This window comes from Lithobates pipiens, unplaced genomic scaffold, assembly GCF_037356315.1.
Source record: "Lithobates pipiens isolate NorthernLeopardFrog02 unplaced genomic scaffold, aLitPip1_a1.2 Scaffold_1, whole genome shotgun sequence".
NCBI lineage: Eukaryota > Metazoa > Chordata > Amphibia > Anura > Ranidae > Lithobates > Lithobates pipiens.
This window is the reverse complement of record NW_027507685.1, coordinates 65159906-65185984: the sequence shown is the minus strand read 5'-3', so window position 1 is coordinate 65185984 and position 26079 is coordinate 65159906. Positions and strand designations below refer to the sequence as shown.

The 26079-nt window shown below is 41.0% G+C and overlaps 1 protein-coding gene across 6 annotated transcripts in view; it reads right to left on the bottom strand.

The window, feature by feature from the left end:
* Positions 1-26079, bottom strand: part of ZNF185 (zinc finger protein 185 with LIM domain) — a 199465-nt gene that overhangs the window by 108902 nt on the left and 64484 nt on the right. For 5 of the 6 annotated variants that reach the window (XM_077450315.1, XM_077450407.1, XM_077450665.1 and 2 more), the window contains exons 4-16: positions 24743-24814; positions 23895-23966; positions 21894-21980; positions 20589-20612; positions 20300-20365; positions 18511-18594; positions 12079-12159; positions 7782-7865; positions 7617-7658; positions 3987-4079; positions 3279-3341; positions 2899-3003; positions 1715-1792 (exon numbers count right to left, since the gene is read on the bottom strand). In XM_077450315.1, the coding sequence (XP_077306441.1) occupies positions 1715-1792; positions 2899-3003; positions 3279-3341; positions 3987-4079; positions 7617-7658; positions 7782-7865; positions 12079-12159; positions 18511-18594; positions 20300-20365; positions 20589-20612; positions 21894-21980; positions 23895-23966; positions 24743-24814 (951 nt within the window). The remainder of the gene's footprint in view (positions 1-1714; positions 1793-2898; positions 3004-3278; positions 3342-3986; positions 4080-7616; positions 7659-7781; positions 7866-12078; positions 12160-18510; positions 18595-20299; positions 20366-20588; positions 20613-21893; positions 21981-23894; positions 23967-24742; positions 24815-26079) is intronic. The other variant, XM_077450578.1, reaches the window with a different exon arrangement.

Genomic DNA, 26079 nt, shown 5'->3' with positions numbered 1-26079 from the left:
ATTTATTACAGGCACAATGGGACTAAACACTTACAAGAGAATAAGAGGTCATAGGCATACGATTAGTCCTTATGTGGATCGCTGTAATCCTTGTCTGTCTGGGTGAGAGAGAGCCTGGTCAGGGCTGGGCTCAGTCCTTCTTTCTCTGAGCTGGCCACTCAGCTGTCGGCTACTTGCCAGTTCCCATCTCTCCACAGTGACTCACCTGTTGATATCCTGCTCGTCAGTCCTGCCTGCTTAAGCCGTCCAGATGATCTCTGCCTTCGCCTTGGTCACATCTCTAGAGACGATCGCCTGTGTTCCTGTTAAAGACTTGCTTGGCTGACATTACCTCTGGCTCGAAATCCTATTTTCTGTTCTATGCTGTTCTCTGGCTCCCTGATGTTTTGGCTTGTCTGACTATCTGTTCCGGTTCCTGAACTCTGGCTATGTTGTGACTATGTTTACTCTGTTTACCTTTTTTTCTTATTATTATTATACAAATGTGATTTAACTGAACTTCTGTCTCAGTCTGATTCTTGGTTTCTGACAGAGCCATCCTGCAGCTCTCAGAGTCCCTGGTGACAAGAATTAGCAAGGAGGTGAAGATGCGATGAGGCAGCCCGGGATCTGGAACCAAGCTGGAATGCACAAGGCTGATGTAACATCAGATGAAGGTGGCGGGCAGTAAGTCATTTTGGAGCATGCACGGCTCCTTCATCAGATGGGGTCCACATTACCAGGGACTCTGACAGCCGCAAGATGGCTCTCTCTCTCACCAAGACAAACGAGGATTACAGCGATAATTTTTACAGCGATCCGCATGAGGACTAATCATTATATGCCTATGACCTCTTATTTTCTTGTAAGTGTTTTTAATCTCATTATGCCTGCAATAAATCCTTTATGACCCCCCAGAGCTGCTTCTTCTCTACAAAGTGCTGCCTTCAGTGCCATCTCTCCACTGCTACAAAGGCCCGGATACCCAGCCTCACCAGAGCGCCCTCATCTCTCCCTCTTTTCAATATTTAAAGCCAAACTCCAACCAACCTTAGCGAATGCTTAAAGTGATACAAAGGCTCCTCTGTCTGACAATATTGAATAGAAAGGTCTCTCTTCTGTTTCCCCCCAGCACTATCAGCTTTTCTTTCCTCCAGGTGCCTCCTGTAGCAAGCCTGGTGCTAAGGGGGCACCTGTACATGCAAACTCCAGAGCTAGGTTGCGTTAGGGGAACTGTGCTGGAGCCGGAGATAGTGTTTAGGGACAGAGGTGGGTAGGTTGGACATGTAGTTGGGAGTTTGACAATACGCTAATGCAGACAATAGATTAGGGTAAAAAGAAGTTTAGACTTCAGAACAACTTTAACAAGTCTGACAGCTTCTATGCACACTACACATCCCACAGTCCATAGCCATATTTGGGAGTGAAAAAAAAGAGGGTGACTATGTTCTTACATAAATTAGGATCATGGAGAATGAGCAAAGCCACCAACAGGAAGGCAGATCAAGCAGCAGAAAATAAAAAGGCATCTGGAGATTTGAAGGAGGCTGACAATAATAGAAGGGACTTTTTTGATTTAAGAACACATACTCAGATAGAATTTTCTTTTTTTTTTAAACCAGAGTTTAGTGTCACTTTAAGCACTGTAGACACACAACAATGGTAGCCATTGGTAGTCATTTTTGAAGAATGAAATATTGGCTTATATTCTCTTATACAAGCTTTTCCCAATTACCTCTCAGTTCTTGTGTGCACAGTTGTAGTACTTTCCTTCCGCGTTGATAGTTTGGAAGAGTCTTTGTTTTCATTGCGGCTGGAAACACATAGGAGGTCATTAGCTTGTTGTGCAAGGGACATAATACACCAGCAGATCCACCAAAAGGGAAGGCTGTCTCACAAAATATATGACTAGTTGGTGGTAATTCCGTTTGTCCCTCTATATGCTATACGCATGTCAGGCTGTACCACTGCTGAGAAAGTACAGTATGATAAGAAATCATACTGCATGATAAGAAAAAATGGTAGATCCTCAGACTACACATTTGTTGATAAATCTAATTGTCCAGAGTTTGTGCAATCAGGTTGCAACATGCATGACCATCTTACAGCACATACCATAAATGTGAAGGGCCAGGTAGACAGGCACTTAGCTAACAGATGCCAAATTTTACAGTTTTCTTTATATGAGAAAATTGAAAAGATGTAATCCTGACCCTAAAATGTCATAGTTTCATAGTTTTATAGTTTCATAGTAGGTAAGGTTGAATAAAGACAATAAATAGTCCATCCAATTCAACCTGTGTAGGAGTACGTGTGTCATAATAATTTCCCATATCCCTGTATGGTGCGTTCACTAAGATGCACATCCAAGAGTCTTTTAAAAATATCAATACTCCTCACTGACACCACAAATTGTGGAAGAGAATTCCACATCCTTATCGCCATGTCAGTGAAAAACCCCCTAAACAGCTTAAGTTTAAACCGCTTCTCATCCAATCTCATTGTGTGGCCCTGTGTCCTCTTTCATTTCCTAAAACTGAATAGTTTCTTCCCTAAGATGGGATCACCATTGAGGTATTTGTATACCACTATCATATCTCCTCTCAAGCGTCCTCTCTCTCCTTGCAGGCTATAACTGGAGAACTCTGCTCTGGAAAAACTAGTTGCAATACTAATCAATGGCTTTGTTACTTTCTTTGTGACTAATCTGGAATATGCATGTTTGGTCAGACTCAGTAAATCAGAAAACATTGTGACCCAAGATAGCCAGGCCAAGAGCATTTCCAAAAGAAGATCAAAAATGGCTCCCTATTTCTGCCATCATAGATTTCTTCGGCCTACATTTTCCTATCTTTGTATTTTGCACATCTATCTCAGTCATTTAAGATTTAGAAATGTCTCCAGTGGTAAATAGGGTACCTCTCCTCTCTGACCACGGTGATCTTCCCAGCTTCAGGTTTTACAGTAGAACTACTGGTCATAGAATATGAGGTCAGCATGGGGCTACTGCCTCCATCTGTCACCCTAAGATAAAAAAAAAGGAAACAATATATTGTATGAAATCAAATAGAATGCTCATCCTAATGGGGCAATTATGTCTGTGTGCAGCGATTCAGGTTTCCTACTGTGTGCATTCCTACCATGACTAAAGGTGAGGTTTTCAGGAGTATCTTATTGATCCAACCCCTGTTTTTTTTGGGCAGTATCTTTTAAAGGCTAAGTTCACTTTTAAAAAGGGAAAAATAATAAACACATAAATTCATAGTGGTTTAAATACAATCAATCATTTTTTTACCAACCTAGCTGAAGATGGCTGAGTTGAAGTCTGCTTAGTCTGGGTTTCTGCCCACTTATTATCATACCTACAATAAATTGAACAAATATTAATAAAATAGAGCAATGGGGCACATGCACATATAATAGAGCCATTTGTGGGGTTTTTCTTTTGCTGACAGTGATGTTATTGGTAGATGAATCCATCTAAAAACTGGTATTTCAGAAGAGCACTCATAGAGGGTCAGAAACACCCAAATGGATAGAAAACAGAGTTTAGCATTATGGCAGGGTGATCTACTTTATGGAGTATCCTCAACATACAAGAATGAACTGACTCAACCCACCAGGCTCAATCTATAGGTAAAATATTAATTTTGGGTGAACCATTCCTTTAAAACTTCAATAACCTGTAACTTGCCGCTTCCCTGGCTGTGCCGTACACGTAAAAAAGGTAGCTGCTAATATTAGCCTTCTTGTGATAATACAGGTTGCCTGGCTTTGTCTGGCTTGTTTTTCGGATCAACACACCCAGACCAAGCATAACAACCAATAAAAGTTACAAAATATAAGAATTGTACAATGTGGGAGACAGTCTGGACACTTAACCAATCACAAAACACTTAACACAACAATTAACCAAAGCAGCTTCTTCTCAAACCAAGATTTTTTTTTATAGACATGTTAATTTTACATATAAACAGTACAAAAATAAATTTCTAACATTCCTGTACCTGCTGGCATCTTCAGCGAGATATGATGACAGGTTTTTTGGGAGTGTCTGACTCTTCCTGGTGGTGCCAATCTCTTCATCTTGTATATCAACCCTTTAAAATACATATGTATGATGAGAATAGGTGAGTGCCAAAACCAAAAATCAGACTTGTCAAGGACAGATACAATTTAAATTTTTTTGATTATGGCTGTCCATAAAACCCCTTTCACACCTGTGGCGTACATGTTGCACTTGTGTTGTGCATGCATTTTAGCATTTAGCACATATTCATTTCTGACCGAACCTCAAAGTACATATATGATGCAGATGACTCTCAAAGCACTATAATGCATACACCAACAGAAACTAGTACCCCTTTTATTCCGTTCAGTACCAAAAATAAAAATGTATAGGCTTTGTTCTCTTTATAATTATTTTACAGGATTTATATAGCTGTGAGTACACAAGCACATAGTGAATCCTACGACAGGGCCTCTTTGCCCTCCAAGACCTGGATTACCAATATGGTAGACCTTTGCAACACAATGCAAAAATGCTAATCCATTTCAAGGGATAAAACGCTCTGAGGAAGAGGGTATATATGTGTTAGCATTCTTGCATTGTGTTGTGCAGTGTTGCAAAAGGTCTACCATATTGGTTATATAGTTCTTGGAGGTTTACTACATGCTTGTGCTTAAAGCTTTTTTGAATATTGTTATACAATTTATTAATAAATGGTGCTTGAGATAATGTACTAGGCTGGCGTGCCCTTTTTGTGTATAGTGATAGATTTCCCCAATCTGAAGAGGGCTGCAAAGCCAAGAATGAATTTGACAGGTAAACAAGCCTTGTTTTCAAAATCCTTTGTCGTGTTCTGTTACATTGAGTGCTGGGGTGGTGGCTTTTCACTTATTAGGATTTATATAGCTTTGTTCAGCACTTTACTATGTAAAGGGAGAAATTACAGTTTTAATACAATTTAAGACAAGAGAGAGTTAGGAAGGCCTTCGTCTTTATTCATTACATTAACTAGTGATGATCTAAGGCTCAGGTGGAACCCCATTCGGCCCTGACCCACGGGTAGTTGTCACATGATAGCAGGCCACTAGCTTTATTAGCTGTGGCTGGGAAATAGATCCCTATTCAGAGGAAAGCCAATAGTTGCTGCTAATGTAAACAAGCCCTTCACATTTTGAAAAAAGTGTGAAGCAAGCCCTTGCACAAATTGCCAAATTTTCCAATTAAAAAAGGCATACCTACACATTCTTCATAGTATAATTGAAAACATAGTAAAAAACATTTTTACGTATTCATGGTGCTTTGGTGGGAAATAATTTATTCTGGAATTTTTTGTTTATATTTCTGGCAGCTCAGCAGGTAGTCGAACAGAGATGGGAGAATTCAACAGTGTAGATAATTGTTGAAATCCGTGATTCTCAAAGTGAATTTAACATTACATGATAAAATACAGATTGTTATGAAAGCAATTAGTATTCTGTATTGCTAGAGGAATTGCCTTTTAAATGGAGATTTAAGAGGCAAGGGGTCCCTTAATGGATTTGCCATCATGCCCCCATTACACAGATGGAGACGTATGTTATAATGTTAACAAAATGAAAGACGGAGAAGTAACCCAATTTTTTTTATGTAATTAGAGAGCTGCTGCATGTCAGAGAACCTGTTTTTAGAAGTGTGAATTAATGGTGAAAATAATGAATAAAAAAAAAAAAAAAAAATGTATCATCATCACAGACAGTACACAACATAAGAACGGTCAATGTCATCCGTATGACATGCGTCAAAACATACATGCCATACGCATGGCAAAAAAATCTGGCAAAGGTTTTAATCCTTTCCCTGGTCTAAGCTAAAAAAAATAAAAAATAAAAAGTCTCAGCTAGAATTTCACTCTGAGGACCACTGTATAAATACATGCTTTAGGTATAGTTTTAACAAACTATACACCTTCATACAAGAGGAAAACTTGAAAAATACTTGGTTTACTAAAAGGCAAAATTTTACTTTTGGAGATTGTTGCTGTTAAATGTAATTGTGCACATCATGCCCAATTGGCCCAGGACTAGGTCAATCGGGATTATCTGTTTGTGTGGTGCGCTGCATCAGAAAAATTCTGCATGTCTGTCTTTTGGTCCGTTCTTGTGGACCGCTTCAAAATTAATTGACTTCCTTAACGCAATGCATGTTAACGCACGACATGCTGGGGTTGATTTACTAAAACTGGAGAGTGCAAAATCTGGTACAGCCCTGCCTAGAAAGCAATCAACTTCCAGGTTTTATTGTCAAAGCTTAAAAGGAGTTGTAAACCTATGTGTTTTTTCACTTTAATGCATCCTATGCATTAAGGTGAAAAAACACCTGGCAGTGACTGGCCCCGCAGCACCCCCGTTTTACTTATCTGAGCCCCGGAACTTGACCCACGAGGATGCGCTGTCTCTCTGCCCAGGTTTCTCGGCTCTTGATTGGATAGATTGATAGCAGCACAGCCATTGGCTCCCCCTGCTGTCAATCAAATTCAAAGATGCAGGCACCAGGGGGCGGGGCCGAGTCTTGCATTCGGCTCTATGGATGCCAAATGCTGGACTCGGGAGCACACCCGCAAGGTAATCTCCCGGGAGAGCGCTTCTCCCAGGGGGTTATCTGATGTGGGGGGAGCCACGAGAGCCGCTGGGGGACCCCAGAACAGCAGGTTCGGGCCACTCTGTTTAAAACGAGTTGCACAGGGGAGGGAAGTATGATATGTTTTTGTTATTTAAAAAAAAAAAAAACCCTTATAATCACTTTAATTGAACAAGCTGAAGCTAAAAACGGATTGGCTACAATGCAAAGCTGCACTGGATTTTGCACTCTCCAGTTTTAGTAAATCAACCCAATGTGTGTTAACACACATACGTTAATGCAATACAAAGGAACAGAGAAGTGTGAATGGGCCTCAAGTCCGCAGGACTGCTGGGTAGGAAATGGGCTGCATGCTGCAGGCCTGTTTTTGGTGCACTGCAGATACTTCAAGGTGCAATCCTGTGTGCTTGGTGCCCTCCATAGCAAATTCTGAAAGCCCAGGTATACGGTCTCTTCCAGTTAAGGGCTCATTCATGCCATAATGTGAATTGCAGCACACTGTAAGTGTGCTTTAAAGTCCAATAACCTTGGATGTCAATGTCCTTCATACAGTGTGTTACTGCAACTTGCAGTAACATGCTTTATAATGCACTATAGATGTGCACTGATCTGAGTTTCAAAGCCCCTCAACACACATCTACAGTGTGATGTAATAAACCTTATTATAAATATTATTAGCACACCCCAATACACAAATGCATATACATTGAAAAAAATCACGCAACGCTTATTTTTTCATGTCTTGAAGTAAACTGACAGCCCATTCAAAATGAAAAGGCTGCCTAAAAGCTACATGCGAAAGATGTTGCAGCAACCCCACATTATGATGACAAAGAGCCCTAAATGAAGGCAAAATAAAAAAAAAATTTGATTTTAGTCTGATTGGTGTTTACAAGTGATCACAGGCACAACAAGTTAGTGTAAAATGTGTGTTTACTGTACAATTCCCTTTTCAAAAGATTTCAGTATGTGTATGAAAGAAAATTGTATTTGTGTGAATTAAACATCTCACCTTTTGGCTAAAAATTGTGTCCCTGAATCTTGTGTGGCAACTCTGAAATAAAAATGAATGGAGAAATCTATTAGATACAAGAAGAAGTTTTTCTATTTTATCCTTTCATAAATAAGTAAAACATCAAAAGGTGTCCCATGTTTACCCGTTCTTGCCAACACTTACCCACTATGCCTTTTTGCTGCAGATATAACATATGAGCGATCTTTAGATGTTGTGTTCCTCAGCACACTGCTCGCTTGTTCAGTCCTAATTAAAGAGAATAACAATATTAGTAATTAAATGAACATGTTTGTCAATGGGCTTTTGTTCATTTTGAATGGGCTTTAAATTGCCAGAGGTTTATAAGAATTTAAACCCCATTTCAATCAGGTCAGCTGCAAGTCAAAGGCACCTATCAATTAATTGTGAATGATCTCAGATCTCATTTATGGCAGCACAGTGGTGTAGTGGATAGCACTCTCACCTAGCAGTAAAAAGGGTCGCTGGTTTGAATCACAACCACAACACTACCTGCCTGGAGTTTGCATGTTCTCCCTGTGCCTGCGTGGGTTTCCTCCGGGTACTCCAGTTTCCTTCCACACCCCAAAGACATGCAGGTAGGTTAATTGGCTTCTGTCCCAAATTGGCCCTAGTATATGAATGGGGACCTTGTATTGTTGGATCTTTGAGGGTAGGGACCGATTTGAGTGTGCAATGTACAGGGATAGGGACAATTGTAGACACTCACTCAGGTTGGACTGGTGTCTTTATTCAATCTTACTAACTATGTAACTATGTAAGAAGCATCTTCAAACTGATGCCATTAAAACAAGCCCAAAGCCATCATTTCAGATTCATATGACCGGACTTTCAGGCAGAAAAGGTCTGGCGGTCTTCCCGACGGCATTACAACAGAGTTACAATGGACTTACAAACGAACGGACTTTCCCACACATGAAGTTCAATAGCCAGTAGCCAATAACTGCCCTTGCATCGCATTTGGTCAATCGGACCAGCATACAGACGAACGGTTTTCCCCAATAGAAATTGATTCCGTCGGACAGATTTGAAACATGCTCTATTTCTAGGTCCTTCTGAATTTTTGAAGAAAAAAAGTCAGATGAAGCCCACACACGATCGTAATATCCGACAGAATGATTCCGTCTGACCTTTTCTGCCGGAAAGTTTGGTTGTGTGTACGCAGCATTAGAGTGACTTGGAGGGTTAACCTTCCAGAACAAGTAAGGTTGGTATGGGACTGAACCAGGGCCATCTTTAATATTGATTGGACCCTGGGCAAAAAATTTCTTGCCCCCCCCCCCCCCCCCCCATGCAATTTCATTCTCCACCTGCTCTGAGACATACAATAAATAACAGCTAGACTTAAAATCAGTTTACTGTATCAGATCAGGCAGAAATTTCGATTGGTTTTAAGAAGTTGCAGCATATCATTACTGCTTACTGACTGGTTGCTAGAGGTTACAGTACACATTATGGCTCACTGATTCGTTGCTAGAGGTTACAGCACATCATCACTTCACTGCAGGGGAGCATGATATACATATGAATGCTGTCTTTATTTACATATCAATGCCACCGGCCGCATCTATTTACTTACTAATGCTGCTGCTATTTACCTATGAATGCTGGTTATTTACATGTAAACACAGGGTCTACAGGTGAGTTACTTGTATACAAAAATAGGGCAGAGCTGGGCAGCATTAGTACCAGATATCGGGACACAGCACAGGACTAAGACTTCAAGGGACAAGGGAATTTAAACTGGGATAGTTGGCAAGTATAAGGCAGCTGCTTTGGGCCCCCAACAATGACAGGGCCCAGGGCAGCTGCCCCTTTTGCCCTGCCTTAAAGACGGCCCTGGACTGAACCCAGCTGAATAAACTTTCTTCAAGAGCAGCATACTGTGTCCACAGAAGAGAGTTTCTTTGCCCAACACATTTCTATGGGCACAGGCAGACCTACAAAGACATCCCTGGCTCAGTGACCCGGGTTTATAAATCAGCTATATTCTTAAGGATTATTGACATGCCTTTTAATAGAATTTCACATGAAACATAAAAGTGCCAAAAAATATTTAATCCACTGCAGGAAAATCGGTTTACTTCAAGTAAATGTTAAAAATGTGAAGTGCCCATGGTTTTGCCAAGCTTGTGCGGTCACTGTGCATAGCAATCATTGCATAATGACGGAACTGCAGTTGCTCCCACAGGTACATCCAATTATCTGTTAACCACAAAACTCATCATCATTCATGTGGTCTAAAAGCAAACCACAGAACATACTTGGTCTCACCTGTCTTTTTCCATGACTCCAAGCATAAGCACAGATCAGCTGGGTAAGTTAGCACCCAATTCCACCCATATAGCAAGCATGGTTATGCTTTGTTAGGGTCACAGACAAAAGTAAAAACCTATTTGAGTGATTTACCTTAATGTCCTGGACCAGTGGCACAGGCAAAAGAATAACCAAGAGCGCCTAATTTTTCCCTAACCCAAAATATGTGTTGCCCATTTAAGGGACACCTGTATTCAAACAATATAGGACACCATTGCTGATCTCTTCCTATGAAAAATTAGTTACTTGGCTGTCAGATATTTTTCGTAACAGAACTGACATTTACAAACAGAGACTATTTGTTTATTTATTACAGGTACTTATATACGCAGTGCTTTACATATACTGTACATTTACAACAATTACTGCCCTCAGGGAGCTTACAATCTAAAGTCCCTAATTCACATACATACATATACTAGGGCCAATTTAGACAGGAACCAATTCACCTGTCTTCGCATGTCTTTAGAGCGTGGGAGGAAACCAGAATACCCAGATGAAACCCATGCTGGCACAGGGAGAACATGCAAACTCCAAGAAGGTAGTGTTGCGTTTGGGATTCGAACCAAGATATCTCCTTTTGTAAATGCTAGCTACATGGCTGTATGCAGTTCAGGGGTTCTGACCTTACTGTGACGATGCTTGCTGCATTTTTATGTCAGGCTGGTGATTCATAATGTTGGATGTAAGCAACAGCAGCCTGTGTATTCATTTCTATACAGGCTTTAAGGCTGGGTTCACACTAGAGCACAGAGCGGCTCACAGCAGGGAGTCCGGTGTGTCTCCATTCACCAGTTCAGGTCCGATTTCAGCCCAAATTTTAGGCTGAATTCGGACCTGAATTTGAGCAAATACACACAGGACTGCTGTGCAATTCATACCATAGAGAGCCGGTCACAAACTCCTGCTATGCAAAAAAACACGCATCCAATTTGCAAATGTGTGAACCCAGCCTTAAAAACGATATGCATATAACTTATTTATTTAAATGTGTCAGAACTGGTTTGTGGGTCATCCATACATTTCTGAATGACAAATTAGGCTTCTATAATTCTCATTTACATTTTGCAAACTTACAAAACCATTATACGGTGATAAGACTCATAGGTTGAAACAGAATTTCTACTCTTATATGCATGTGAAGAGAGTCTGCATTTCAACATGAATATATAAATAAATTAACAGGAAAATTATATATGACTAATTATCGATCCCTTTTACTAGTCCTCAGGTTCTGGGTGTGAGAAAGGGCTATAGGAGGTCAAGAGTCACTCACCGTCCAGACACTTTGAGAGAAGACTTTGGTTACTTATAGTGTTCTAAGGCGATCATTAGCCATGAGCTTATGGTTGGAGCTTTGAATCAAACCAGTCAGCCATTTCAAAGTTTTTTATAAGCAAACATTGTACCTAAAAAGGCTACCACGAGGTACTTCCATTTACATTTGTAAGCTTGGTAACCTGATTTTGGCTTTACACTCTGTGAGCCCTTTCACACTGCCAGCGCGGTTTTAGCGGCGCTTTAACGTAGTTCGAGTGCTAGTGAGGGCAGCCAAACAAAGGGTTAAAATCGCCCGCAAAACGTCGCTGCCGAGGCACTTTGGCGCTGCTTCCCATTGATTTCAAGACTTTGCAGGACTTTTTTTTGACGTCCTGCTAGCGAAGCGCGCAAGTGTGAAAGCACTCTGACTTTCACACTGGGATTGCAGATGAGGCTTTTTACAGGCGCTATTTTTAGCGCTAAAGTGCCTGAAAAACACCTTCACTGTGAAAAGGGGTCTTAAAGGCTTGACTTCCCTGACTAAGAGTTAAAACACAGGGCGAGATTTACTAAAATTGGATCACTCAGAATCTAGTGCACCTGTACCTAGTAGCCAATCAGCTTCTAACGTCCGCTGGTTCAATTCATCTTTGATGATAAAACCTGGAAGCTGATTGGTTTCTATATAGAGCTGCACCAGATTTTGCACTCTTCAGTTTTAGTAACTCAACCATACAGTATTATCCTCTAGGTGTAGAAAAGGCACGTTTCCACTACTGCATACAAAAACCTTTTTACAAAATAAAAAAAAAAAAATTACAAAAATTTTCATTTGCTTCTTTTAATTTATAGAACTAATTGTCACCTCTTAACTTGCTCCTGCTGTGTGAACGTTGTCTCGTCATCTGAAAGGTCTGCCGACTTGCTTTTTACATTATATGGTGCCCTAAATTTTTTTTTAAAAAACACGATACAAAAGATGTCAGGCTATAATATTAAAAAAGAGAAGTGGGAAAATTGCCAACGTTTCAGGAATTGGGACACGAATGTAAAAACAAATGGATACAATATTATCAGTTGAGAACATTTATTGACCCAATAGTGATAAAGATCAATAGGCAACTAACTACATTTGAACAATTAGTTATAAACAAAGATAAAGTGAATATAAAATTATCTAAGACATATAATTTACTATTACCTTCTGGAAATATTAAGAAAATAGCAGGAGTAAAAAAATGGGAGGAGGAAATTGGGAAAGAACTACGGGAGAAAGAATGGGAAGAAACATTCGACAGAATACATAAACTATCAATAGCAACTAAATATCAAGAGAAAAATTAGAAGATTGTAATAAGATGGTATAGGAGTCCAGTGGTAATGAACATGATAAATAAAGGGAACTCTGAAATTTGCTGGAGGTGTAAGGTAGAAAAGGGAACTTTAGAACATATATGGTATAGTTATAAGAGAAGAGCATTTTGGGATTAGGGATGAGCCGAACACCCCCCGGTTCGGTTCGCACCAGAACTTGCGAACGACCCCCGCGTTCGGTACGAACGTTAGAACCCCATTGAAGTCTATGGGACTCGAACGTTCGAATTGGAAAGTGCTCATTTTAACGGCTAATATGCAAGATAGTGTCCTAAAAAGGGTTTGGCGACCTGCCTCCTGCCTCAGGGGACATGGGTCACTGCAAAAAAAAGTTTTAAAAACTACCGTTTTGGCGGGAGCACTGATTTTAATGACGATTAAAGTGAAAAAAAAAAGTGAAATATTCCTTTAAATATGGTGCCTGCGGGGTGTCTGTAGTATGCCTGTGAAGTGCCACGTGTTTCCCGTGTTTAGAACAGTCCCTGCACAAAATGACATTAAACGGAAATAACACCATTTAAAACTGCTTGCGGTTTTAATGTTATATCTGGTTCCTGCAATATGGTTGAAAATCATTGAGAAACATGGCATGGGTAGCCCTCCCTGCCCATTACCAGCCTATTTGGGTCTTGTACGCATATTAAGGGGAACCCCGTACCCATATTAAAAAAAGGAAATGCGTGTGGCCCCCAGGCCTTATATACTCAGAACAGCAGTATACAGGCGGTGCAAACAAGACAGGGACTGTGTAGGTTTGTTGTGTTAAGTTGAATCTGTTTGTCATTTTCAACCGGTACATTTTTAAAGTGTAGCTCCAGTCAAAAAAACTATCTTTAAGCTTTTTGGAAAACATAGGGAAGGGTTATCACCCCTGTATAATTTGTTTTGTCGTCCATCTTTTTTCATCTCACTTGCTGCTGTCTCCTTCCGTTTGCAAGTAGGAGATGTTTGTAAGTTGGATGTTTGAAAGTAGGGGCCTGCCCTATATTATGGCGGTATGTACTGGGTACAGAGCACGCAGACAGCACGCACTCCTAACACTACTGACTGCAAGCTCTATTATTAACCACTTGTTAGCCCAATGTTTGCATAAAGTGAAAGATGAAGTTATGCTAAGTAAATAGATATCAAACATGTCACTCTTCAAAATTGCACATGCCCGTGGAATGGCGCCAAACGTCGCTACTTAAAAAATCCCCATAGGCGACGCTTTAAATATTTTTTTACTGGTTACATGTTTTGAGTTGCAGAGGAGGTCTAGGACTAGAATTATTGCTCTCGCTCTAACATTCTCGGCGATACCTCACATGTGTGGCACATGCGAGCACATGGGGACATGGGCGCTTTAATTTTTATTTTATTTTTTTATTGTTCATTTTACTTTATTTATTTTAGTTTGACATTTTTTTTCCCAAAAATATATTTTTGATCACTTTTATTCCTATTACAAGAAATGTAAACATCCCTTGTAATAGGAATATGGGGTGACAGGTCCTCTTTACAGTGAAATCTGGGGGGTCAATATGACCCCACATCTCACCTCTAGGCTGGGAAGCCTGAAATAAAAAATAAAAAAAAGATTCTGGCTTTGATCGTACTGGCGAGTTGGTAGAAGCACCGGAGGGCGGTGAGGGGTGGGGGGCGTCTATGGCTGGGTATTTCAGGGTATCACCGAGTATGGCTGGGTATGGCAATTTATGGCAGGGTCTTACAGAGCATTGGCGGGGTACTACAGAGTAATAGCAGGGTACTGCACTGCAGAGTAATGGCGGGGTACTGCACTGCAGAGTAATGGCGGGGTACTGCACTGCAGAGTAATGGCGGGGTACTGCAGAGTAATGGCGGGGTACTGCACTGCAGAGTAAAGGCAGGGTACTGCACTGCAGAGTAATGGCGGGGTACTGCACTGCAGAGTAATGGCGGGGTACTGCACTGCAGAGTAATGGCGGGGTACTGCACTGCAGAGTAATGGCGGGGTACTGCACTGCAGAGTAATGGTGGGGTACTGCACTGCAGAGTAATGGCGGGGTACTGCACTGCAGAGTAATGGCGGGGTACTGCACTGCAGAGTAATGGCGGGGTACTACAGAGTAATGGCAGGGTACTGCACTGCAGAGTAATGGCAGGGTACTGCATTGCAGAGTAATGGCGGGGTACTGCACTGCAGAGTAATGGCGGGGTACTGCAGAGCAATGGCAGGGTACTGCACTGCAGAGTAATGGCAGGGTACTGCACTGCAGAGTAATGGCAGGGTACTGCACTGCAGAGTAATGGCAGGGTACTGCACTGCAGAGTAATGGCGGGGTACTGCACTGCAGAGTAATGGCGGGGTACTGCAGAGTAATGGCGGGGTACTGCACTGCAGAGTAATGGCAGGGTACTGCACTGCAGAGTAATGGCAGGGTACTGCACTGCAGAGTAATGGCAGGGTACTGCACTGCAGAGTAATGGCAGGGTACTGCAGAGTATGCACTGGTATTGCAGAGTATTGGCAGGGAATTGAGGGGTTAAATTCGGTGAGCAGCGATGTGGGCACTGCAGATGCAGCCCACATCGCTGCTGACACCGATCTCTTTCCCCTCCGCTGTACCGATCGGTACAGAAAGGGGAGGTAGGAACAGGCGTCATAACATGACGCCGGTTTGTTTCCAAGTGATCACTCCGTCATTTGACGGAGCAATCACGTGGTAAACGGCCGCTATGAGCGGCCGTTTACCGTGATGCGCCGGGTCCTATGGACCCGGCGGTCACGGATGCTCTCGAGTGCGCACACCTCGGGGCACGCGAGAGCAGAATTCTGGGAGGCCGTTAATTAACGGCCTCTCTGAGTTAAACAACCGCCCTGAAGCCGTTAATCGGCAATGGGCAGTTGTTAAGTGGTTAAAGCTAGATCACTAGCTATATAGGTGAGGTGAATATAGTGGTGTATACTGCAGTCAGGGCACAGACAACAACCACTACACAGCAGCAAGATAGGAAATCAGCCAAAAACGATTGGTGTGTACTGTGTTGAAGGTACACAGAACACCCACTGCTTCAGATGCAAAGTAACACACTACAGGAGGCCGCCTTAAAGGCGGCCTTATATAGTGTGGGGCGTGCACTACACAGCCTGAGCTATGATTGGCCACAGGCAGGATGCCTGTGGCCAATCATGGCTCTCCTCGCTGCCGGCGCTGTGATTGGCCAAGCATGCGGGGTCACAGTGCATGCTTGGCCAATCATCGGGCAGCAATGCACTGCGCCAACGCAGTGCATTGTGGTCCGCGCGCGCGTCACTCGAATTTTGACGCGAACGGCCAAAACGTTCGGAATTCGCCGAACGGCCGAACGGCCAATGTTCGAGTCGAACGTACGTTCGACTCGAACACGAAGCTCATCCCTATTTGGGATAAGATAATGGAAATATATCAGAAGATGACAGGAATAGGACTGGATTTAGATATAAATATAGTGTTATTCTCCCTTACACCGAAAACATTAAGACAGAAGGAGACAGAGCTTTTGCATTATAGGACTACAGTAGCAAAGGTGGTAATATCACGTAAATGTAAAAAAGAGATTGGTCCAACAGTAACAGATTGGGTATGTGAGATGAATGAAGTATATTATATGGAGAGACAAGAGAGAAGAAGGGTATGTGGAAAATCAGATTTCAAAGTATTGGAAAAAAATGGGATGAGTTTTGTACCTCAGGGAAATTGAAAGAATATATGTAAGATAGAGTATAAGGGGGAAGGGTGGGATGTATTGTGTGGGTTTTTCATTTTTTTTTTTTTTTGTGTGTGTAGGTATGATTGAGGTATGAGTAAATGTTGATGTATTGTATATTTTAAAATATAAATAAAGAGAAATTTAAAACAAAAAAAAGAGAAGTATGGGGGTTTAAAAGAGCATATTCACATGGGTCGATGCAGCATTGATCTGTTGCTACATCTGTCCCCCACTGCCTTTAAGACTGAGCTATCAAAGACTGTTGATTGCTCAGTGCTCTGTCTTCAGTGAGCAGAGAACCAGCGACTTTCAGTCACCGGCTCTCTGCTCTGCGCTCTATTTCACTGGAGCGCCGTGCTAGGCTGCAGGGGTGGGGGGGGGGGGAGTGGCTGGCTTAGGCTTTCAGTGGATCTTTGAGAGGCTAAGCTAGCTACCAGTCAGGCATCTGGATGTATCCCGACATTAAAGTGGTTGCAAAGGCACAAGGTTTTTTACTGTCATGCATTCTATGCACTAAGTGTAAACCCAGCCTAAATGGTTGAGAAAAAAAAAAAAGTGTCTATATTCCCGTTTTATATTATAAAAGAATTATTAAAGTAGAATATAGGCAAAACTTTTTTTTTTGGATCGAGCAAGGAATGGTTATAACCCTTTGCCATCTGTGCCCCATTGTGGAGATTTCCCTTTACTTCATGTCCCATAACCAATCAGGAAGGGAAAAGAAATCCCTGCAAATTAGGAGAATTCCTTGGGGCCCCCAGGTCACCAGAACTAGGGTCCCCATTCATTTACTTTTGATGATAATGGTAAATAGGACAAATAGAGAGGATGATTCTCCTTAACAGGTCACAGACAGCCATAAAACCTGACATGCGTTCCAATCCCTCTCTGCTCTATCCCAAACAAAATGTTTTGCCTTTAGTTTTACTTTAAAGCCAAACAGCTGTCAAAATATATATTCAAGGATTGACTAAGTCAAAAAAAAATTTGCGGACTTTGTAGGCACATAATGAAAGAGAGAGAGAGCGAATCAATAAAAATAAATAAATAAAAAAAATAAAAAAGTATACCATTTTATTACAACATTAAAAAAAAACATATAAAACAACATACAAACACCACCCTGTATGGACCCAGTTACCAGTTACCCAATAATGCAGTAATAGAGGACTGGACCTACGGTACAAAGATTCAATTTAATGCTGCATCAAGGTAAAAGAAACATTCCTGTTCAAGTAATGCCTCCAAAAACTTGCTGGTCGACATGTTTCACTAAAATATTAGCTTCCTCAGGACAGATACTGGATAGGTGCTGGTATTTTTTTAAAATAAGAAAGTAATTTTCTAGCGGTTTCTTTGGGGCAGGTTTATACACAGCATTCTATAGGAAGATTATTTTGTTTAGAATATGCATACAGGGGACAGACTTAGCCTAGGTTCACATTGGAGCGATTTGGCATGCAATTTGACATGTCAAATCGTCTGCAATGGCACAGTTCGAATCGGTGCGACGCCGGTTCACAAAAGTAGTTTCTGTACTACTTTTGGCGACATTGGGGTGCGATTTCCATAGATATCTGTGTGGGTTATGTCTCTGAAATCGCCCCCAAAGTTGGGACTGACATGCGGGAATTAAATCGTGCGCGTTCAGCTGAACTTTCACAATTTCATTTCTGCTGTCAATGTGAACCTTGGCTAAAAGGCAGGGTTTTTTTTAGTTTTTTTGTTTAAGTGCATTGATAATTGAGATCTTTAACTCTCCGTTTTTAGAAAAGTGTGCACATCTAATTTACAACTGATAATGAGGTCTGCTAGCACAGTATAGCTAGGGTAAAAAATTCTAAACATAACTCCATAGCCCCCTCTTCAACATTACAGAAAAAGCTTTTAAAGAATTTTAAGCAAGCTTTTTTAAAATTATTTTTTAAGTTATGTGAATGGAAACATGTAAGAAAAATAAAGTAAGTCAAAGTAGATTTTAATGGAACCCTAGGCAAAAATGAGCATTTAACTTCCTGAGTGCAAAGGAAGTAATTTTTTATATACAGCACTTCCAGAGTTCAGCTTTATATAAACTACACACACTATTAATAAGTAAGACCAGCTTCACCATTTGCTTTCCCAGAACCAAAAAGGTGGCAGTCTTAATCCCCAATAAAGGGGCACTAAAGCACAAAACAGTATTAATATGTCAATATTTTTTGCTTACAGTTTCTTGTATTCTTCTGTAGACATTTTGTAGCCAGTAGCCGTTGGGACTCGTGGAAGGCTGGTTGTCCGGGCCTGAATTTGGCTGACAATATAACAAATATTTTTAATGGAAGAAAGTATATACATTTATCATGGCTGTACGAGTTGGGTGGGTTGCAGGCTCAGCACATTTATAAAAGGTCACTAAACACCTAAATTTACCTTGATACTACGTATTGAGAAGTAGTCATGGGTAGAGAAAGTGACAGTTGTTTCTGCCCACTTAGGTTTATAAGAGTGGGGATGGCTTATCATAGCTGTAGTGGGGATGGCTTATCATAGCTGTAGTGGGGGGTGTAAAGTCGAGCTTTCCTTAGGCCCGCCATACATGAGTCGAATTTCGAAAATCTTATCTAAGAATTTCCATTCGAATTTCGCACCATTAGTGGGCCAAAGCAATGGCCAATTTTCGTGCGGCCATCGAATTTGAGTGATCGGGCATGATGGAAATTTTATGAAAGATTACCAATTTTCTAACCAATGATAGGTGAATCGTATGAGTAATAAATCGAAAAATAAATGCGCATGAACACAAGAATGTTAAAGCAGGCAAAAGTATTGGGGCCCACTTTCTTGGGACTGGGGCCACCTAGCCCCTCTGAGGTAGTAAGGGGTTAAGGCGGTATAGGTAAGGGTAGGCGTTTCTGGCCATCTAATTAGCTCAGGTACAGGTGAGGGATATCCAGTGGGGATCCGGGGAAGGTTCTGGTTCCCCAGAGTAGGCTATTTAAGGGCTGCAAAGGGTCTAGGGCATTGTCTGCAGCTGTCCAGGAAGAAGAGCTCCCACCCTGTCGCGGCATCTTATGTGGTAGGGTCACCCTGGAATCCGGGGGGGGGGGCATATTTATGTTGATACAGTGAAGCTGCCCGAGTTCCAAAAACTGGGCAGAGATTATGCAATTTATGGTATTAGTATTAAAGTGTTTCCGTTATATATGGTTATGTAAATATGTTGTTAAACCAATAAAGTGCCGTGGCCATTTCTGCCAAATAAACTGGTTTGAATGTTTGGTTGTATTTGGGGAATAGGTAGGGGCAGAAAGAAAAGAAGATATCTGGCCACGAAATATATTTTCTGTTGTGTAAAGACTTCAGAAAGAAAGAAAGGTCTCGTCTGCCCCCTACCATCTCCCTTGCCTCATTATTGGTCACTGTGGCCACCAATTAGCCGATTAGGTTTCAGGACTAAAAGTGAGGCATGGGATGGGGTAGAACAGCCATATTAGATTGTCCTGGGTTTCGGGGTTCCCTGGATTACCTGCTTAACATCATATCTGAACTACAATGTATATGAATATAACAATCTAACATAAGTAGCTGCTGTTTGGAACTACCGGTAATTATTATTATTTTTTTCCCGCAAAGTGCCATAAGCAAATTGTGTTTACAGAGACATAAACCATAATTGTTTTCATATTACTAAAGTAGTCAACCTAAGAGCAGTGAGACGTGCAGTTAGGTTGTGACATCTGCAGTGGCCACTGGATTGTCTATCAACAAATAAATAAATTGTCATGCAATGTTTATGGGCAATTTGAGAAATGGTAATGATTTGTCATTAACAAAATTTAGAAATGCTTCATGACTGCAGTTCATAAAGTTCCTTGGTGTGGTGAATACTGTATTTTGAAGCCTGCATGCTTAATATAGTTCCTTTAACCAAAATTAATATTTTGCTCTTGATTTTTATATTGGTCAATCAATGCAACTTCACCATATCTTATTAGTATTGTGAAATAAATCATTACCTTTTCTGGTATCCATTGAAGAAAGTTGGGTTTTTCACTTGAGAGACCGCATTTACTGGCTGTCCCCTGTAAATAAGTAAAATATTGTTTATTTTCTGCCATGATCGTGAACTCATTAATAAAACTGTTGTAACTGAATATTCAGTAAATGTAAAGCGATTTTCAGTATTTTTCATTATTCAAAAATTGTCATGTGATTTTGATTTTCTTTTTTTGCATTATTACATACTAATACTCAATTGTATTCTGTTATGTTGTGTTATCACATTGCTTATAGCACTGAACTCACCTTATGATGTATGAGGTTGCTTGCCTGCAAAAAGAAAAGAAGAATTAATACACAGAACAAACGTTGAGATTGCATTCACCACGTTTGTGCTGCTTTCAATAAGTTCACATAAATAGGTGGCTCTTTGGAACTGGTAAATTACTCCTCAGTCTTGGCTCATCTACAGCCAGCAACGCTAATCTTAAATTATTTTCAGAAGCATTTATTTAGAGCAGGGAGGAATAACAGACAGAACATGTTTTGTGGTGTTCATAATGTTTGTATAGGCCTACCGATATCTGAAATTAGCTTTCATGTACAACATATAGGAAACAAGTCCATATAGCTCTGATGAAAAAGATAAATTCCAACTCCAGCACTTTTTTTTTTATCTACAATGATAATCTCCTGCGCATAAGTGGGATAGCCCAATTGGAAAAGTCGCTCAGTTGCAAAAATGGATAATGCCCATCAAGCCTTGCTGCCCTTTAGGGGGGGTTGTCCTCAGACACTGGCAAAATAGATAAACACAGAGAGCGCACTGGCCTAGTGCGTTATGCAACACAATTTGTATTGAAAGTAAAGTCCCGGACTCTGATGAAGAAGGACCATACCTTTGAAACGTGTCAGCCAGTAGGGACCCTGGTGAGGACCCCCCTGAGCTCGAGTCCTTGGAAGGGTTGCCGCCTCATTCCTTTAAACCCAAACACATTAATTACACAGGTTCTGTGGATGATTAAGGTGGTAATTAAATTCACTTAGTGCCTTATCTGCATTTAATTAGCCTCAGAACCTGTGTAATTAAGACGTGTTTAGGTTTAAAGGGATCAGGTGGCAACTGTAGTATTTGGCCAGCCTGGGAGATTGGAGCCACGAACAGTGACCTGATGAGAGTTTTAACTACATATGTTTGTGAGTAGATATTTATTATGCTTTACTTTCAATAAAAAAATAGCATTGGATAATGCACTAGGCCACTGCGCCCTCTGTGTTTATCCATTTCTAAAAGAAGGAAAGTAGTAGTATCTATAATAGAATGTTAACTTTCTATTGCAATAATTGTCTCTACTTGGAAAACATACCCAAACTTCCTGTTGATTTGAAGGTATCAGACAGAACAGGAAGTGAGGGTAACTCTTTAAAAAAAATATATATTTTTTTGCCTTACATGGTTTTTTTTTGTTTTTTGTTTTTTAACTTTTTCTTTTTTCTGAGAGTATACAACAGCTTTAAGCTTTAAATGATTCCTCCAGCTCAGGTATAAATGCATAGTACAAATTATGAAGAATATTTACTGTTCCACCATTATACAGTAGGGCCACTCACTTGCTGCCTGTGGTGGATGGTGGTGGCGATGGCTTAGATGTTGTGGACGGTGTTGTATTGTTTTCAGTGGAGCTGTATGAGAAACGTCTGTTGAAAATACAGAAATATACAAGTATAAATTACACATCGATCTTTAGGTACAGGATGGGCTTACCAACCCGCAATCCTATTTCATTTCCCCTGATATTTACTGGCAGTTGTAAAAGAAAAAAAAAAAAAATCACAGATTTTTAGAAACTGTCAGTAAATTTACTGGCAGTTGGCAACCCTGGTACAACCATCACACCAGTACACCATGCTTACATTAAACACATTACTCACATTAATATGTTGCAGTGGCATTCATTTTTAATGGCACTCCAACACTCCAAGGCAGTGTTTCTCAGAAAACACAGTCACTTCTAGCGCTATTAGGGCTTCCAAGGTGTGGAGTAACAGATATCAAATAAAATGGTGAAAGGTATATATGGTTTAGTGTTTCTCAACTCCGGGCCTCAAGGCGCCCCAACAGGTCATGTTTTCAGGCTTTCCATTACTTTGCACAGGTTATCTGATCTGTTTCACTGCTTTAGTAATTACCACAGCTGTTTCATCTGAGGGAAATCCTGAAAACATGAGCTGTTGGGGCGCCTTGAGGACTGGAGTTGAGAAACATTTGCTCCAAGGTAACGCACCTCTCGTTAGCTTTGGCTACATTGAAAAAAATTGCACTTTTTACCGCATACGGTAAAAAAGATGTCAATTGGCTCTAAATACTAATATATATTTTATAATGTTGTGTATTTAGAAACAAATCCAGACACTTTTTTAAAATAGGCTAGAACCAGATGTACTGGTAGACTTTTTCCATGCTTTTACTGAAAAGAACCATTTCAGTATGAAGAAGATGCCATGCCTGCAGGCATGGAGTACTCTCTTGAGTTTTGCAATTTCTGTAAAAAGGACAACTTTCTATAGAGAAAACTGTATTACAGAATATGAAGACGCATATTTAAATACTATGATCATAGTCATCTTCTTTTTTGGCTTATGAATTCAGTTGCCCTTTTAATAGTGTATACTGTATATACACTATATAACCAAATATATTGGGATGCCTGCCTTTACACGCACATGATCTTTGATGGTATCTTAGCCCGTCGGGTTCAATATGGAGTTGGCCCACCCTTTGCAGCTATCACAGCTTCAACTCTTCTGGGAAGGCTGTCCACAAGGTTTAGGAGTGGGTCTAGAGGAATGTTTGACCATTCTTCCAGAAGTGCATTTGTGAAGTTAGGCACTGATGTTGGACAAGAATGCCTGGTTTGCAGGCTCTACTCTAATGTAACCCAAAGGTGTTTTATCGGGTTGAAGTCAGTGCAGGCCAGTCAAGTTCCTCCACCCCACGCTCATTCATGTCTTTATGGACCTTGCTTTGTGCACTGGTCCAAATCATTTAGTGGAGGGGGGATTATGGTGTGGAGTTGTTTTTTCAGGGGTTGGGCTTGGTCCCCAAGTTTCAGTAAAGGCGTCAGCATACAAAACATTTTGGACAATTTCATGCCCCCAACTCTGTGGGAACAGTTTGGGGATGGCCCCTTCCTGTTCCAACATTACTGCGCACCAGTGAACAAAGCAAGGTCCATAAAGACATGGATTAGCAAGTTTGGGGTGGAGGAATTTGACCGGCCCGTACAGAGTTCTGACTTCAACCTGACAGAACACCTTTGGGATGAATTGGAGCAGAGACAGAGAGCTAGGCCTTCTCGTCCAAGATCAGTGCCTGATCTCACAAATGCGCTTCTGGAAAAATGGTCAAACATCCCCATAGACACACTCCTAAACCTTGTGGACAGCCTTCCCAGAAGAGTTGAAGCTGTTATAGCTGCAAAGGGTGGGCCAACTCAATAGTGAACCTTATGGACTAAGACTGGGATGCCATTAAAGTTCATGTGTGTGTAAAGGCAGGTGTCACAATACTTTTGGTAATATAGTGTATAGCTGGATAGATCGATCACTTACTTGTTGATTGACTGAACAGGTGGAGAAGAGGAGCTTGTGATGATCTCTTTAGCTGTAAATATTCCAGAGTTCCTGAAGAAATAAAAAGGTTATATGGTGTCAATTATTTGTCCTTTAGGATGTCACTTGTAAAAACAAAACTATAGTACGTTATTTTTTGTAATATGATTAATTGCAGCACCGAGGGTCCCCAGTTCAAATCCCAGTCAGGGAGCTATCTGTTCACATGTTCTCCCTGTGCTTGTGTGGGTTTCTTTTGACTACCGCAGTTTCCTCCCACACTCCAAAGGCTTGCTGGTAGGTAATGTGCTCCTGTCTAAATTGGCCAAACTACTGTATGTTTTTTACGCGAGTATGTATGTATGCCATACATTATACAATCTTATTCAATTTCCTTTTGATTTACCTTCAACTATGTAGAACAAGGGCCTGCCCTATTACATACAAATTTAAAGTGTTTACGTTTGACCTCATATTATATGGTTCTGGTAAACCTAGATTGTGAGCTCCTCAGGACATGAACTGATGAGATTGTAAAGCATCGTGTAAATTGCCAGCGCTTTATAAATACCTACAGAAGTAGTAAGGAAGGCTGCTGTTGATTACAATTAGCTTTCCTGTATAATCAAAATAAGCAACAGGCTTTCTAACATGTCAAATTCCTGGGCAGAAAATCTAAAGCCATCAGTACTGACCCCACCTAGGTAAGTAACATTTGCTAAAGACACGCCTTTCAACTTTCACTGAAAACATTATTGAACACTTTAGTTGAAATTCATTTTTTTTTTTTTTATTATTTGCATTAATCCAGGACTATTTATTACTGCATTAGCTACTGTCACACCCACCTGTCAGGCTCAGATTCCGGGGTTGGAGACCACAAGAGTTTCCTGCCCTCCAGCGCCTTCAGCTGTGGAGATCTAAAAGACAGAAAACATTGTATTTATTCTAGGAGTGCACTAAGGAGTGCTAGATTTTGTTTTATCTGCATTTCTTTGTCATATTCTGTATGTTTTATTTTAATAACTTTAATAACTAGTTTTGGACACTTTTAACTAATTATCACTAGGCATAGTTGCAAATTTATAGCTGTAACTTCCCACATGCCTAATCAATCAGGCGAATTCATTAAAGAATATCTATGACACTCTTTAGGATTTTGACATGTCTCCATGCGAAAAAATGTCAGTGTGGGTGACAGATACAGTATCGCACAAAAGTGAGTACACCCCTCACATTTTTTGTAAATATTTTATTATATCTTTTCATGTGACAACACTAGATTGTAGCAAAATGTAATTTCTTCAAAGTAGTGAGTGTACAGCTTGTATAACAGTGTAAATTTGCTGTCCACTCAAAATAACTCAACACAGCCATTAATGTCTAAACCGCTGGCAACAAAAGTGAGTACACCCCTAAGTGAAAATGTCCAAATTGGGGACAACGTGTCAATATTTTGTGTGGCCACCATTATTTCCCTGCACTGCCTTAACACTTTTGGGCATAAAGTTCACCAGAGCTTCACAGGTTGCCACTGGAGTCCTCTTCCACTCCACCATGAGGACATCACAGAGCTGGTGGATGTTAGAGACCTTGCGCTCCTCTACCTTCCATTTGAGGATGCCCCACAGATGCTCAATAGGGTTTAGGTCTGGAGACATGCTTGGCCAGTCCATTACCTTTACCCTCAGCTTCTTTCGCAAGGCAGTAATAATCTTGGAGGTGTGTTTGGGGTCATTATGTTGGAATACTGTCCTGCAGCCCAGTCTCTGAAGGGATGGGATCATGCTTTGCCTCAGTATGTTCCAGCAGCACTCATGAAGCCCCAGACCACGACACTCCCACCACCATGCTTGACTGTTTGCAAGACAAACTTGTCTTTGTACTCCTCACCCAGTTGCCGCCACACACGCTTGACACCATCTGAACCAAAGAAGTTTATCTTGGCCTCATCAGATCACAGGACATGGTTCCAGTAATCCATGTCCTTAGTCTGTCTTCAGCAAACTGTATGCGGGCTTTCTTGTGCATCATCTTTAGAAGAGCCTTCCTTCTGGGATGACAGCTATGCAGACCAATTTGATGTAGTGTGTGACGTATGGTCTGAGCACTGACAGGCTGACCCCCCCACCCCTTCAACCTCTGCAGCAATGCTGGCATCACTCATACGTCTGTAGCGGCCATA